Source organism: Cetorhinus maximus, chromosome 30 (assembly GCF_964194155.1).
Source record: "Cetorhinus maximus chromosome 30, sCetMax3.hap1.1, whole genome shotgun sequence".
In the NCBI taxonomy this organism is placed as follows: Eukaryota; Metazoa; Chordata; class Chondrichthyes; order Lamniformes; family Cetorhinidae; genus Cetorhinus; species Cetorhinus maximus.
In genome coordinates, this window is record NC_135908.1 from 10,899,420 (window position 1) to 10,915,411 (window position 15,992).

Below are 15,992 nucleotides of genomic sequence, written 5' to 3' on the forward strand. Positions count from 1 at the left end.
TGGAGAGGTTAAGTGAGTGGACAATAATTTGGCAGATGGAGTATAACGTGGGAGAATGTGAACTTGTTCACTTTGGCAGGAAGAATAAAAAAGCAGCAGGTTAATTCAATGGAAAGGTTGCAGAACTCGGTGGTACAGAGGGATCTGCGTGTCCTGGTACACGAATCACGTGGGCCAGGATTTTCCGACCGTCGGGTGGGCTCGGCAGGGGTGAGTGGGAGCGGCCGCGAACTGGACCGCCGCCCGCGATCGGGCTGCGACAGCCATTTCACGCTGGCTGGCCAGTTAACGGCCAGTTAGCGTGAATCTCACGCTGTGGCGCTCAGTGTTGCCTCTGTGTGTGTGTGTGTGTGTGTGTGGTGTGGCGGGGGTAGGGGGGAGGGGGAGGACGGAAGTTCATGCATGCGCGCGGGTACGTGCAGTAAAAGCTCCCTGGGGAGCTGAAGCTTTTTGAACATAACATTTTTAAATTCCTTATCTATTTTAATAACATCCACCCCCCCCACCGTGTGACTCTGTCACATGAGCAGGGACATGTTACATATTCGTTTGGAAATTTATAAATTTTAAAAAAAATCACGGATCGAAACCTCATCCCGCCCGTGGATGAGGTTTCACCAAAAAATCCAAAGGCCGCTTGGCCTTTTCGCCTGCCCCCGCCCACCTGTGAAGTCGGACAGGTAGCGAAAAGTTTCGTTTAATTAGGACAGTAATGGCCTTAATAGGGCCTGTTGTTGATTGTTGGCAGCCGCGCTGCTGACCGAAATATCGCGCGAGTGTGCGATGACGTCGGGACGCTCACCTGACATCATCGCGCATCGTTTTATGCTCATTCGGGGCCGGGCAGCACGCTGCCCAACGACGCAATGTTCTGCCCATTAAAGTTAGTTTGCAGGTACAGCAAATGATTAGGGAGGCAAATGGAATGTCGGCGTCTACTGCAAGAGGAATGGAATCTAAAAGCAGGGACGTTTTACCACAGCTGTACAGGACCTGGGTCAGAGCAAATCTGGAGTATTGTGTGTCAGTTTTGATCTCCTTATTTAAATAAAGCTGTAATTGCTTTAGAAACAGTTTAGAGAAGGTTTGCTGGGCTCATTACTTGGGTGAGGGGCTGATCTAGTGAGGAAATGTTGAACAGGTTGGAGTTATACCCATTGGAGATATAATCTGATTGAAACATGCAAGATCCTGAGGGGAACGGATTGGGTGGATGCTGGGAGGATGTTTCCTTTTGTTGGGGACGGGGACCAGGGGACACAGGGTAAGAATAAATGGTCTTTCTTTGAAGATGGAGATGAGGAGAATATTTTTCTCTCAGAGGGTCGTTAGTCTGTGGAAATCTCTTCCCCAGAGAACCGTGGAGGCCGGGTCATTGAATTTATTCAAGGCTGAGTTAGAGAGATTTTTGATTAACGAGGGAGTCGAGGGTTATGGGGGACAGACAGGAGAGTGGAGTTGAGACACAATCAGATCAACTATGACTTTATTAAATGGCGGAGCAGGTTTGAAGGGCCAAACGGCCTACTCCTGCTCCTAATTCCTTTGTCTCACCTGCGTTTACGCTCCCCCTCCTACCTTCCCTGTGTACACTCCCCCTTTCTCTCCTCCCCAGTGTGCCCTGCCCTCCCTCCTCCCCTGCGTACCTGCTCTCCCCTCGCTCCTCCCCTGTATACCTGCTCCCCATCCCTCCTTCCCTGTATACCTGCTCCCTCTCTAGCCTCCCCTGCGTACCAGCTTCCCCCCTCGCCTCCCCTGCGTACCTGCTTCCCCCCTCGCCTCCCCTGCGTACCTGCTTCCCCCCTCGCCTCCCCTGCGTACCTGCTTCCCCCCTCACCTCCCCTGCGTGCACTCTCCCCTCCCCTGCGTACACTCTCCACCCTGCCCGTCAACACTTCCCTCCCTGCTCCCCCAGTTAGATACTCATCCAGTACACTCTTTCCCTCCGTCCATTGGGTCCAAACTCTACCTCTGTCCTGGTACATGCTCCCCCCACACCCCCTTGGGTATAACCACCCCCCCCTCCCCCAGGACGCTCCCCCCACCCTCTCCCGGGTACACAATACCCCCAGGATGATGCTGCTAATGATGTGATTGTGTGATCTGGATTTTAGGTCACTGGTACTTTACCCTGTAATATTGGGGTTTGTTGTCTTTCTCACTGTTTCCACAGCTACACGTTGAGAAGCTAAAAGGGGAGATCTTTGGGGTTGTGATTGTGGAGTCGGGATGGGGCTCAATCCTGCCCACTGTCATCCTGGCAAATATGATGAATGGAGGACCAGCAGCTCGCTCAGGGAAGCTCAGTATCGGAGACCAAATAATGTCCATTAATGGCACCAGCCTAGTCGGCCTCCCACTCACCACCTGCCAAGGAATCATTAAGGTACCGCCTGGTATGATAGTTATAATGAACCTTGTCAGAGAGTTCAACGTAAAGCCCAGACTGGGAGGGAGAGAGGATGAAGGAGAGTTGATGTGCCCCCTGACCCCCTCCCAGTGCAGGAGTCTGCACTCAGTGCTGCTTTGAGTGCACGGAGTGTCAAGTTGGGAGTTTGGTGAGTGAGGGAGTTCGGTGAAGAGGGGAGCTATAACTTAATTATGAAAAATAATTTTATTGAATGAACACAGTAAAGATGGCAGGGCAGGTGATGTGTCACGGCTGCAGCATATGGGTACTCCTGGAAGCCACTGCGACGCGTCAGGGAGGGGGAAAGTTACATGGAGGCTTAGTTGCAGAAGGCAGCCACCACCCTTAGGTTAGCATCATCTAATGTGGTCGGTGGCCAGGGACAGGAGGGTGTGACTGTGTGAATCAGGCCGGTAAGAGGATCGGGAAGGTGGGAGAGGAAAAGCCTCAGCCCTTGCAACTGACCAATAAGTTTGAGGTTCTTGCAGCTTGCATAGACAAGAGTGAGGGCTGCGGTGTGGATGAGCGGGCTGACCATGGCACCATGGTACAAAGAGGCATTCAAGTGGGGGGAACTAAAAGGAACATAGTGGTAGTAGGGGACAGTATTGACCGGGGATAGACACTGTTCTCTGCAGCCGTGAGTGAGAAACCAGAAGGCTGCCAGATGGCTGCGTTGTGTGCCAGGTGCCCGGGTTCAGGACACCTGCTCAGGGCTGGAGAGGAGCTTGCAGTGGGAGGGGGAGGATCCAGTTGTTGTGGTTCATGTAGATACCAACTACATAGGTAGAACTAGGAAAGAGGTTCTGCAGAGGGAGTATGAGGAGCTAGGCACTAAATTACAAAGCAAATCTCTAGATTATTACCTGAGCCGCGTGCTAATTGGCATAGGGTAAATAAAATTAGAGGGATGAATGCGTGGCTCAAAGACTGGTGTGCGAAAAGTGGGTTCCGGTTTGTGGGGCACTGGCACCAGTACTAGGGAAAGTGGGATCTCTACCATTGGGACGGTCTACATTTGAATCGTGCTGGGATCAGTGTTCTAATGAATCATATAACTAAGGAAGTAGAGCAGGCTTGAAACTGAATAAAGGGGGCGACGATTGACTAAGTTAAAGGGAAATGATCAAGGTAGCAGTAAAGGTAATGATAATCAGAGTATGGCAGGAAGGGACAGTGATTACAAACTTAAGAGTGTGCCAGGCTTGGGCTGACAAGTGGCAAGTAACATTCACGCCACACAAGTGTCAGGCAATGACCATCTCCAATAAGAGAGAATCCAACCATCGCCCATTGATGTTCAATGGCATTACCATCACTGAATCCCCCACTATCAACATCCTGGGGATTACCATTGACCAGAAACTGAACTGGACTAGCCATATAAATACTGTGGCTACAAGAGTAGGCCAGAGGCTAGGAATCGTGTGACAAGTAACTCACCTCCCGACTCCCCAAAGCCTGTCGACCATCTATAAGGCACAAGTCAGGATTGTGATGCAATACTGCCCACTTGCCTGGATGAGTGCAGCTCCCACAACACTCAAGAAGCTTGACACCGTCCAGAACAAAGCAGCCCACTTGATTGGCACCACGTCCACAAACATTCACTCCCTCCACCACCGACACAGAGTGGCAGCAGTGTGCACCATCTACAAGATGCACTGCAGGAATTCACCAAGGCTCCTTCGACAGCACCTTCCAAACCCATGACCACTACCATCTAGAAGGACAAGGGCAGCAGATAGATGGGAACACCACCACCTAGAAGTTCCTCTACAAACCATCCTGACTTGGAAATATATCGCTGTTCCTTCACTGTCGATTCACTCCACGTGACATCAAGAAACGGCTGAAAGCACTGGATACTGCAAAGACTATGGGCCCTGACAATATTCCGGCAATTGTACTGAAGATTTGTGCTCCAGAACTTGCTGAGCCCCTAGCTAAGCTGTTCCAGTACACTTACAACACTGGCAATGTGGAAAATTGCCCACGTATGTCCTGTACACAAAAAGCAGGACAAATCCAACCCGGCCAATTACCACCCCATCAGTCTCTTCTCCGTCATCAGTAAACTAATGGAAGGGGTCATCAACAGTGCTATCAAGCGGCACATGCTTAGCAATAACCTGCTCACTGAAGCCCAGTTTGGGTTCCGCCAGACCACTCAGCTCCTGACCTCATTACAGCCTTGGTTCAAACATGGACAAAAGAGGTGAAGTCGAGGTCAGAGTGACTGCCCTTGACATCAAGGCCACATTTGATCAAGTGTGACATGAAGGAGCCTTAGTAAAACTGGAGTCAATGGGAATCAGGGTGAAAACTCCGCTGGTTGGAGTCATACCTAGCACAAAGGAAGATGGTTGTGGTTGTTGGAGGTCAGTCATCTCAGCTCCAGCACATCTTTGCCGGAGTTCCTCAGGGTAGTGTCCTTGGCCCAACCATCTTCAGCTGCTTCATCAATGGCCTTCCTTCCATCATAAGCTCAGAAGTGGGGATGTTCGTTGATGATTGCACAATGTTCAGCACCATTCGCAACTCCTCAGATACTGAAGCAGCACACGTCCAATATCCAAGGACCTGGACAATATCCAGGCTTGGGCTGACAAGTGGCAAGTAACATTTGTGCCACACAAGTGTCAGGCAATGATCATCTCCAACAGGAGAGAATCTAGTCATCGCACTTGACATTCAGGGATGTGATGTAATACTCTCCACTTGCCTGGATGAGTGCAGCTCCAACAACACTCAAGAAGCTTGACACCATCCAGGACAAAGCAGCCCGCATGATTGGCACCCCATCCACAAACATTCACTTCCCTCCACCACCGACGCACAGTAGCAGCAGCGTGTACCATCTACAAGATGCACTGGAAGAACTGACTAAGCCTCCTTCGACAGCACCTTCAAAACCCACGACCACCGCCATCTAGAAGGACAATGGCAGCAGAAAGATGGGAACACTACCACCTAGAAGTTCCCGTCCAAGCCACTCACCATCTTGACTTGGAAATATATTGCTGTTCCTTCACTGTCACTGAGTAAAAATCCTGGAACTCCCTCCCTAACATCACTGTGGGTGTACCTACACCACAGGGACAGCAGCGGTTGAAGAAGGCAGCTCACCACCACTTTCTCAAGGGCAATTAGGGATGGGCAATAAATGCTGGCTTAGCCAGCGGCGCCCACGTCCCATGAATGATTTTTTAAAAATCAGAGACAAGGGTATTAAATCTAAATAAAGGAAACTATGAGGGTATGAGGGGAAAACTGGCTAAGGTAAATTAGGAAACTATGTTAAAAATGTGACGGTAGACAGGCAACAGTTAAAGAGCTAATACATAGTTTACAACAAAAATACATTCCTATGATGCACAAAAACCCAGCAAGTAATGTGTTCCAACCATGGCTAATGAGAGAAATCAAGTATTGCATTAAATCAGAGGAAGAGGCATATAAAGTTGCCAAAAATGATAAACCTGAGACAAAAACAAAAATAGCTCAGCAGGTCTGACAGCATCTGCGGAGAGGAAGACAGAGTTAACGTTTCGAATCCGTACGACTCTTCATCAGAACTGAAGAAGTTCTAAAGAAGAGTCATACGGACTCGAACCGTTAACTCTGTATCCCTCTCCACAGATGCTGTCAGACCTGCTGAGTTTTTCCAGCTATTTTTGTTTTTGTTTCAGATTTCCAGCATCCGCAGTATTTTGCTTTTGTGATAAGCCTGAGAATTGGGAAAAGTTTACAATTCTACAAAGGAGGCCAAGAAAAAGATTAAGAAAGGGAAAAACATGAGAGTAAACTAGCAAGAAACAAAAACTGACTGTAAAAGCTTCAATACATATGTAAAAAGGAAAATGAGCAAAAACAAATGTGGGTCCATTACAAGTGGATTCAGGAGAATTTATAATGGGGAATAAGGAAATGGCAGAGAAACTAAACAAATTCTCGTGTTTGTTTTCATGGAGCAAAATACCAAAAACCTCCCAGAAATAGTGGAAATTCAAGGGACTAGTATACATGAGGAACTGCAGGATATTAATATCAGTAAAAAATAAATAGTACTAGCAGAATTAATGGGAATCCCCTGGACCTGATGATCTACATGTCAGTGTTGAAAGAGGTGGCTAAAGAGAGAGTGGATGCATTGGTGGTCATCTTTCTAAATTCTGTAGACTCTGGAATGGTTCCTGCAGATTGGAAGGTGGCAACTGTAATCTCACTATTTGAGAAAGGAGGGAGAGAGAAAACAGGGAACTGTAGACTTGTTAGCCTGACATCACTATTAGGGAAAATGCTAGAATCTATAATAAAGCATATGATAGGATTGGAGAAAAAGCAACATGGATTTATGAAAGGGTAATTATGTTGGACAAACCTGTTGTAGCATTTTGAGGCTTTAACTGGCAGAATAGATGAGGGGGAACCTGTGGATGTGCTATATTTAGATTTTAAGAAAGCTTTTGATAAGGTCCCACATGAGATTAGTAAACAACATTAGAGCACATGGGATCGGGGGTAATATACTGATACGGATTGAGAACTGGTTAATGGACAAAAAACAGAGAGTAAGAATAAATGGGTCATTTTCAGGTTGGCAGGCTGTAACTAGTGAGGTACCACAAGGCATGGGCCCCAGGTATTCACAATCTACACCATTGATTTGGATATGGGATTAAATGTAATATTTCCAAGTTTGCAGATGACACAAAACTAGGTGGAAGTGTGAGTTGTGAGGAGGATGCAAAGGGGATTTGGAAAGGCTAAGTGAGTGGGTAATAATTTGTCAGATGGAATGAACCGGGGAGAAATGAGAGGTTATCCACTTTGGTAGGAGAAACAGAAAGAGAGTATTTCTTAAATGGTGAGAGGCTGGGAAATGTCGAACTTCAAAGGGACTTGGGTATCCTTGTTCATGAGTCACTGAAAGCTAACATGCAGGTGCAGCAAGCAATTTGGAGACAAATGGTTTGTTGGCCTTCATTGCAAGAGGATTTGAGTATAGGAGTAAAGGTGTCTTACTGCAATTATATAGAGTGAGGCTGCACCTGGAACAGTGCATGCAGCTTTGGTCTCCTTACCCAAGAAAAGATATATTTGCCACAGAGAAAGTGCAACAAAGGTTCACTAAATTAATTCCTGGGATGAAGGGATTGCCCTATGAGGAAAGAATAAATAGACTGGGCCTTTGTTCTCTGGAGTTTAGATGAATGAGCGGTGATTTCATACACACATACAAAATTCTTACAGGGCTCAGGGTAGATGCAGGAAGGATGTTTCCCCTCCCTGGGGTGTCTAGAACCAGGGACAAAGTCTCAGAAAAAGGGGGAGGTCATTTAGACCTGAGATAAGGAGGAATTTCTTCACTCGAAGTGTGGTGAATCTTTGGAATTCTCTGCTGTGGAACTGTGAAGGCTCAGTCGTTGAGTATGTTCAAGATTGAGATTGATATTTTTAATATGTAAAAATCTATCAAGGGACATGGGGATAGTGCAGGAAAATGGTGTTGAAGTAGAAAATCAGCCACGATCTCACTGAATGGCAGAGTAGGCTTGAAGGGCCGAATGGCCTACTCCTGCTCCTAGTTCTCATGTCCACCCGCCACCCGCCCCCCCATACCCCAGTTCCCCAGTGTTGTGATCTCTGAGGTAGTGCAGCTGCCTGAACTCTCTCCTTCCTTCTCCCCCCCCTCCGCCCCCCAGAATGTCACTCCTGCCCTGAGGATGCTGCCTGTTGTAGGGCGAAAGCTCAACTGAATCATCGAAAAGCTCACCTGAGTCCGTTGTTCATGTGGCAGCTCAGACAGTGACTGTCAGCCGACTGTTGTACCATGCAGGAACTGGAGCTCATCTTCATCCTGATCCTTTTAATGCACTCTCACATATACACACTCCCATGCCTACACTTATGCCCTCATTCACACTCACACAGACTATGTCTTTTACCTCCAGACTAACCTGGAGCTCCCCATTGCTCAGCTCTGACTCCAATCTTCGTACTTTTGTCCCAGTTGAGATCAGTGATTGATCCTGAGAGTCTCTGAGATCAATGATTAAAATCCTTCACTGCTGGTAATTTAACCACATTTCTTGTTTTTCAGGGTTTGAAGAATCAGGTTCAGGTTAAGCTGAACATTGTGAGCTGTCCTCCTGTCACCACCGTGCTGATCAAACGTCCCGACCTCAAGTATCAGCTGGGCTTCAGTGTACAGAACGGCATTGTGAGTACACAGGGCAGGGTCATGACCAAAATCCCGGACCACGAAAGGGTTAAAAACAAAAGCTAAGCATCCCACTCCTGATCTTCCTTAAAACAATATTTCACCCTCCGACATTGCAGCACTCCCTCAGTACTGATCCTCTGAGTGCAGCACTCCCTCAGTACTGACCCTCTGACAGCGCAGCACTCCCTCAGTACTGACCCTCTGACAGTGCAGCGCTCCCTCAGTACTGATCCTCTGACAGTGCAGCGCTCCCTCAGTACTGACCCTCTGACAGTGCAGCGCTCCCTCAGTACTGACCCTCTGACAGTGCAGCGCTCCCTCAGTACTGACCCTCTGACAGTGCAGCGCTCCCTCGGTACTGACCCTCTGACAGTGCAGCGCTCCCTCAGTACTGACCCTCTGACAGTGCAGCGTTCCCTCAGTACTGACCCTCTGACAGTGCAGCGCTCCCTCAGTACTGACCCTCTGACAGTGCAGCTCTCCCTCAGTACTGACACTCTGCCAGTGCAGCACTCCCTCAGTATGGTACTAAATGCTTGAGCTGGATTTTATGCTGATGTCTCTGGATTTGAACCTTTGACCTTATGACTCAGAGGTGAAAGTGTTACTCCCCTGAACCACAGCTAACAGTTACTTGAAGTTTTAAACTGCTGGGGCTCAAGTTTCATGCTGTCCAATTCAATCAAGATGCAACTGATTGAATTGTCCCAGGCTTATTCTGAGTGAGGAAATCCATTGGGTCACAGTCCAGCACTGCCCTCTGCTGGCAGCACAGAACATCACTCGGCTGCAGATTCTCCTTGTGCAGGGAGGCTGACACACCCCCTCATTGGGCTCTGTTCATCTGCTTTCAGGGAAATTAAATTCTCTTGTCCTGCATCATACTGTGACTTTAGCTCTTCACAAGCTGCAGTGAGCAATCACTCGGGAGGGGCAGTGTGTGTGTATGAATATACGGGTATTGGTGAAAAATTTTGGTCGTTGCTTTCTTGTTTGTGATATTCATTTAACTGATTGTTTTATGAAAATATTGTTCCTTTATTTAAATATGTGGCACTGTCCATGAATATGCTGTGCAAGGGATGTCACAAATGGACTCACCTCTCTCATTGAGATTGGAGTGAGGTTAGCTCAGCCTGATTTTACTGTATGGACAGGAGGGCTCTGTCAAATGGTACCTTCCCCCGACACTGGCCCTCATACCCCAGGTAGGTGGCTCTGCTCATGCTCGTCCTTCCACCAAGATCATCCCAACTCCAAGAAGCGTGCTAAATCAATTTGTGGGAACTGTCGAGGCGTTTCCATCTGTCTAACGTGGGGAAGATTCTCACGTGAATCCTCCTGAACGTCCTCCTACCTGTCGGCAAAGACTTTACTTCCAAAGACCCAAAGTGGTTTCTGGTTATTTTTGGCTCAACGAATCCAAAACAAGTCTCTGGAACAACACAAAGTGGCCTTTGTTGATGTGTCAAATATCTTTGACTCCATCACCCACGAAGCCCTTTGGGAAAATCCTCCAGAGGTTTAGATGTCCAGCAAAATTTGTTGCTATCCTGCAACTGCTGCATGGCGGTATGTACAGCAGCTGTCCTTTGCAACCCTTTCGTATCCAGATGGACCTCAAGCGAGGTTGTGTGATTGTGCCAACTCTTTTCAGCATCTACTTCAGCCTGGTCATGGAACTTGTTCGTTTTCAACGATTGAGTTTCGACTCGATGGGAAGCTTTTCAACCTCTACAGGCTGAGAGCCAAGACTTAAAGTGACCCTCCAGCATGTCCACGACTTACAATATGCTGAAGACTATGCAATAGCTCTCACTGCAAGCGACATTCAGGCCACCCTCAACCTCTTCAACTCTGCATAAAAGTGGGTTGGTGTCTCACTCAACATCAGCAAGATCAAAATCCCCCTCTAGGCCTCTCCTGGATAAGCACCTACATCGCCAGCTATTGTTCTTAATGGGAATACTTTAGAAGTCATTGAATGCTTCCCATATCTGGGCAGCTACCTTTCTCAAAAGGTCACCATCAAGGCAGAGATCCAATCCCTGGAATCAGCTAAACCAGCAGAACCTTCCAAAAGTTGCACAACCAGTCTTCAACGAAGAGATCTCCTAAAGTCTACAACACTGTTGTTGTCACCACCCTTCTACGTGTCAGTGAGACTTGGATCATTTACCAAAGGCACCTCCAGATGCTGGAGAATCTCCAGCAGTGGTGTCTCCGCAGGATACTCAAAGTCAAGTGGGAGGACAGGTGAACAAACTCCCATCCTCCCTGAAGCCGAATCGGCTCCAGTATCACAAACATGACACTGTGAAATCAGCTCCTCTGGTCTGGACACTGCATCCTCGTGTCATGGACTCATAGATTCATAGACATTGACATGCACAGGAGGAGGCCATTCGGCCTATTGTGTCCGTGCTGATCAACAAAGATCTGATTACACTGATCCCATTTTTCAGTGTGTGGCCCATAGCCCTGGAGGCTATGGCAACGCAAGTGAATAATGTCAAATAATCAGCTTCCAAAACAGATCCTCTTTTTGCAACTTAGGGAAGCCACTCGGCCTCAAGGAGGACACGTTGAAGGCCTCACTGTAAAGGGGACAGATTGACACTGGTGCACGGCAGGAACTTGCCGCTAATCGTGTCATGTGGTGGTGTCATATCCAACAAGCTGCAACACAGTCAGAACTGACCACATAAACTCTGCTGTGGAGAAGCAACAAAAGCGGAGGGAGAAGAGAGCAGAAGCCTGGCTCAAGACTGCCCCCTGTCTTCAGGGCAACTCTTGTCCCATCTGCACCAGGATTGGCCTGAGTGACCTGAGGACGCACATCATAAAGCCTGGCAGACGCCACCCTTGTTTCGAAGGATTGATGACTCTGTATGGAATGACCAGCAGGTGGCAGTGAGAGGCTGCATAGACAGACTGGGGTTATGGTATCAGTCTGGGTGTGTTGGATTCCAACTAATTAATTTTAATGAAAGGAGAAATGAGATATATATATAAAAAAAAACAGCATCAGATAAATAACCTCCAGCCGAACCCTAACTAGTGCTGCTAGGACTGGATATTTACACTTCAAATCTCCACTGCTGAACTTCGACCTCTTTGGTCAACCTTTCACCTCTATTCCTTGAGGTTTAAACTAAAACTTGGCAGTACTCTGAATTTATCTCGTCAGTGGCCTCAGCAAATGAGATCACACTGGGAGGAGATAACTGCTTTGTCTCTTGATCTGATGAAAAATGACACACAGTATGATTGGAATGAGATGTAAAAGATATTGCAGGAAGCATGGCACCCAGCAAGCTCATGGAGGTCTGTTAGTCCATTTCATCTCATTGCTTCACAATAACAACCTGACTACCTCCTTATCGCAGCATCCAGCTGCTTCCTAATCGAGTTCCAGTGTTCTGACCTCAGTTACAATCTCTGCCTCCCTACTCCCTCTCTTCCTGCTGCGTATCGAGTTAGATATTGTTCTGAGTTTACTTGATCCTATGAGACACAATTTAAAAGTGGAAACTTATTTGGTGCGAGCAGTCCATCTAAAAATAGAGCAGCATCCAAAATATGCAGCGTTGTGTATACTGTTCTGGTTCTGAGGTAGAGAGAGCTTTACTCTGTATCTAACCCTACGCTGGGAGTGTTTGTTGGGGACAGTGTAGAGGGAGCTTTACTCTGTATCTAACCCTGTGCTGTACCTGTCCTGGGAGTGTTTGATGGGGACAGTGTAGAGGGAGCTTTACTCTGTATCTAACCCCGTGCTGTACCTGTCCTGAGAGTGTTTGATGGGGACAGTGTAGAGGGAGCTTTACTCTGTATCTAACCCTGTGCTGTACCTGTCCTGGGAGTGTTTGATGGGGACAGTGTAGAGGGAGCTTTACTCTGTATCTAACCCCGTGCTGTACCTGTCCTGGGAGTGTTTGATGGGGACAGTGCAGAGGGAGCTTTACTCTGTATATAACCCCATGCTGCACCTGCCCTGAGAGTGTTTGATGGGGACAGTGTAGAGTGAGCTTTACTCTGTATCTAACCCCGTGCTGTACCTGTCCTGGGAAAGTTTGATGGGGACAGTGTAGAGTGAGCTTTACTCTGTATCTAACCCCGTGCTGTACCTGTCCTGGGAAAGTTTGATGGGGACAGTGTAGAGTGAGCTTTACTCTGTATCTAACCCCGTGCTGTACCTGTCCTGGGAGTGTTTGATGGGGACAGTGTAGAGGGAGCTTTACTCTGTATCTAACCCCGTGCTGTACCTGTCCTGGGAGTGTTTGATGGGGACAGTGTAGAGGGATCTTTACTCTGTATCTAACCCCGTGCTGTACCTGCCCTGAGAGTGTTTGATGGGGACAGTGTAGAGGGAGCTTTACCCTGGATCTAACCAGTGATGCACTTTGTTCTCTAAATTCCCATTTTCAGTTCCAATAAAGGTACCAAACATTTCATTATAATGGACCTGAAAAGGAACATCAGCTGGGATTTGTAGGAATTGTCGTGCAAATATTATTCCTTTGTTTAATTATGTTAAACATCTGGTGTTGGGATAGTGAGATAATCACTTCTGGAGCTGAAATGGTGATCGGTAATTCAGCTTTATACAAATCTCCCTTACAAAACCACAAGGCAGCTCCACCAGCCCCTATAGTTCAGCCTGCACTGACAGGGATGAGTGCAGATCCAACAACACTCGAGAAACTCAACAACATCCAGGATAAAGCAGCCCACTTGATGGCACCCCATCCACCACCTTAAATATCCACCACACCAATGACACACAGTAACAGCAGTGTGTACCATCTACAAGATGCACTGCAGAAATTCTCCAAGGCTCCTTCGACAGCACTTTCCAAATCCTCCACCTCTATCACCTAGAAGGACAAGGGCAGCAGACAGATGGGAACACCACCACCTGGAAGTTCCCCTCCAAGCGACTCACCATCCTGACTTGGGAAATATATCGCCGTTCCTTCACTGTCACTGGGTCAAAATCCTGGAACTCCCTCCCTAACAGCACTGTGGGTGTACCTACACCACAGGGACTGCAGCGGTTCAAGAAGGCAGCTCACCACCAACTTCTCAAGGGCAATTAAGGATGGGCATTAAATGTTGGTGTTATGGACAGGAGAGAGAGGCAAAACTAAACTCCTTTACTCTCTCGCCGTCTGTCCATAAGAAGAGGTGTTTTTTATATAAAAATAGGCTGTGGTGCTTATTCCAAGTCACAGCAAACTCTTTTAGGATTAAATCAGAAGTTTAGTTTATTCACACAATCAAACCTGAGGGATGATCACAAGCTCACACGTACACACGCACACACGCACAAGTATGTAGTAAGGGGGATAGAAAAGAGTGTGTTTTACAACCATGAATAAATTAACAGTAAAATGAACCATAGAAATAGATATCAATCATGTCATTTTCAAAGGCTAGAAAATCCAGGTCCAGAGGGGGTTCCCTCACGGAGAAGTTCCAATTAAGCTGAGCTCCTGGCTGAAGGCACAAGCGCAGAATTCTGTTAAAGATGATGGCGGCATAATGAGATGAGGTTGATATTCAGAGACTTGGTCTGTTGTGCAGGTGATAATCAGTGGCTTCCAGATACACAAGCTTTGAAGAGGCTTTGACTTGTAGCAGGCTGCTTTGTCAGCTTTTTTTTTGTTTGCATGTTGGAGGCAGACTGCCTTGTGAGGCTAGAAAAATGATATTAAAAGCTGTCCAAAGGCTAGATACTTGGGTCACGTGATGGTTCATTAGTGAGTTAATTGCAGCCTAACAAGCAGTTTGTGTGCTTTGGACCAAAATCCATTGTTTACCTTAATTCAAAGATAGGAGATAGCTGATGGTGTTTAGCGCCTCTGAAGGTATAGCGAGTTTCGATGGCTCTCCCTTTGTTATAGTCCAGGCTGGGGAGACAAGTTGTCTGCTGGTCCTCTAGATTCCTGGATTATAATGGGTTCTTATAAAGAGATGAGATTTCACAAGGATGAGGGTGGGAGTCTTTTTATCCTTGTAACTGCTGTTGGAAATTACTAGACACTGTGGCCAATCTGGTGAATCATGTGATCTGTAGCAGCCATCGTTTGGTTCATAAAGTTCATTTTTAAATAAGCAAAAGAAAGAATAAAGTTGGTTTACACAGTCTGATTTATTTCATATCTTAGGGACATGTCACTAGCCTAGCCAGAGATGCCTACATCCTGTGAATGAATAGATAAAAAAAAATAATAAAATCCGGGGAGAGTTGCTCAGTGGTTCTCCATTCAAAGTGTCATCCTGCCCTGTTCCTCTGTGCAATGTTTGTGTAGCGTTCATTTGAGGTGTAAGGAGAGAGACCGAGTTTAGCAGGTGTTATAAAAGTCACACTTAGTTGCTCGTCGGAAACTCCCAAGTCCCGACAGTCTTTGGAGTTTCCGTGCATGTGCAGAAGGGGAGAATGCTGCACACACGCAGAGTTGCATCTTTAAGTTCTTTACAGCGTGCCTGTGCTTAAAGAAAAATGGTGTGAAAACTCAGGTCAGGTGACTGAGCACAGAGCACCATCGCCAGCAGCTGTCTCAGGCGGGGGTGGGGAGAGATCCCAAAGGGAGAGGGGGGCAGGGAGAGGTCCCAAAGGGAGCGGGGACGGGGAGAGGTCCCAAAGGGAGCGGGGACGGGGAGAGGTCCCAAAGGGAGCGGGGATGGGGAGAGGTCCCAAAGGGAGAGGGGGTGGGGAGAGATCCCAAAGGGAGAGGGGGTGGCGAGAGATCCCAAAGGAAGAGGGGGCGGGGAGAGGTCCCAATGGGAGAGGGGACGGGGAGAGGTCCCAATGGGAGCAGGGACGGGGAGAGGGGATGGGGAGAGGTCCCAAAGGGAGAGGGGGTGGCGAGAGATCCCAATGGGACGAGGGAGTGGCGAGAGATCCCAATGGGAGCGGGGACGGGGAGAGGTCCCAATGGGAGCGGGGACGGGGAGAGGTCCCAATGGGAGAGGGGACGGGGAGAGGTCACAATGGGAGCGGGGACAGGGAGAGGTCCCAGTGGGAGCGGGGACGGGGAGAGGTCCCAGTGGGCGAGGGGACAGGGAGAGGTCCCAATGGGCGAGGGGACGGGGAGAGGTCCCAATGGGCGAGGGGACGGGGAGAGGTCCCAATGGGCGAGGGGACGGGGAGAGGTCCCAGTGGGCGAGGGGACGGGGAGAGGTCCCAGTGGGAGAGGGGACGGGGAAGAGGTCCCAATGGGAGCGGGGACGGGGAGAGGGGATGGGGAGAGGTCCCATTGGGAGCGGGGACGGGGAGAGGTCCCAATGGGAGCGGGGACGGGGAAGAGGTCCAAACGGGACAGGGGACAGGGAGAGGTCCCATATGAC

At 48.3% G+C, this 15,992-nt stretch overlaps 1 protein-coding gene across 9 annotated transcripts in view; it reads left to right on the plus strand.

Moving 5' to 3' along the window:
- Nucleotides 1-15,992, plus strand: part of LOC144670054 (amyloid-beta A4 precursor protein-binding family A member 2-like) — a 65,350-nt gene that overhangs the window by 39,185 nt on the left and 10,173 nt on the right. For all 9 annotated transcript variants that reach the window (XM_078532418.1, XM_078532416.1, XM_078532414.1 and 6 more), the window contains 2 exons: nucleotides 2,174-2,386; nucleotides 8,517-8,636. In XM_078532418.1, the coding sequence (XP_078388544.1) occupies nucleotides 2,174-2,386; nucleotides 8,517-8,636 (333 nt within the window). The remainder of the gene's footprint in view (nucleotides 1-2,173; nucleotides 2,387-8,516; nucleotides 8,637-15,992) is intronic.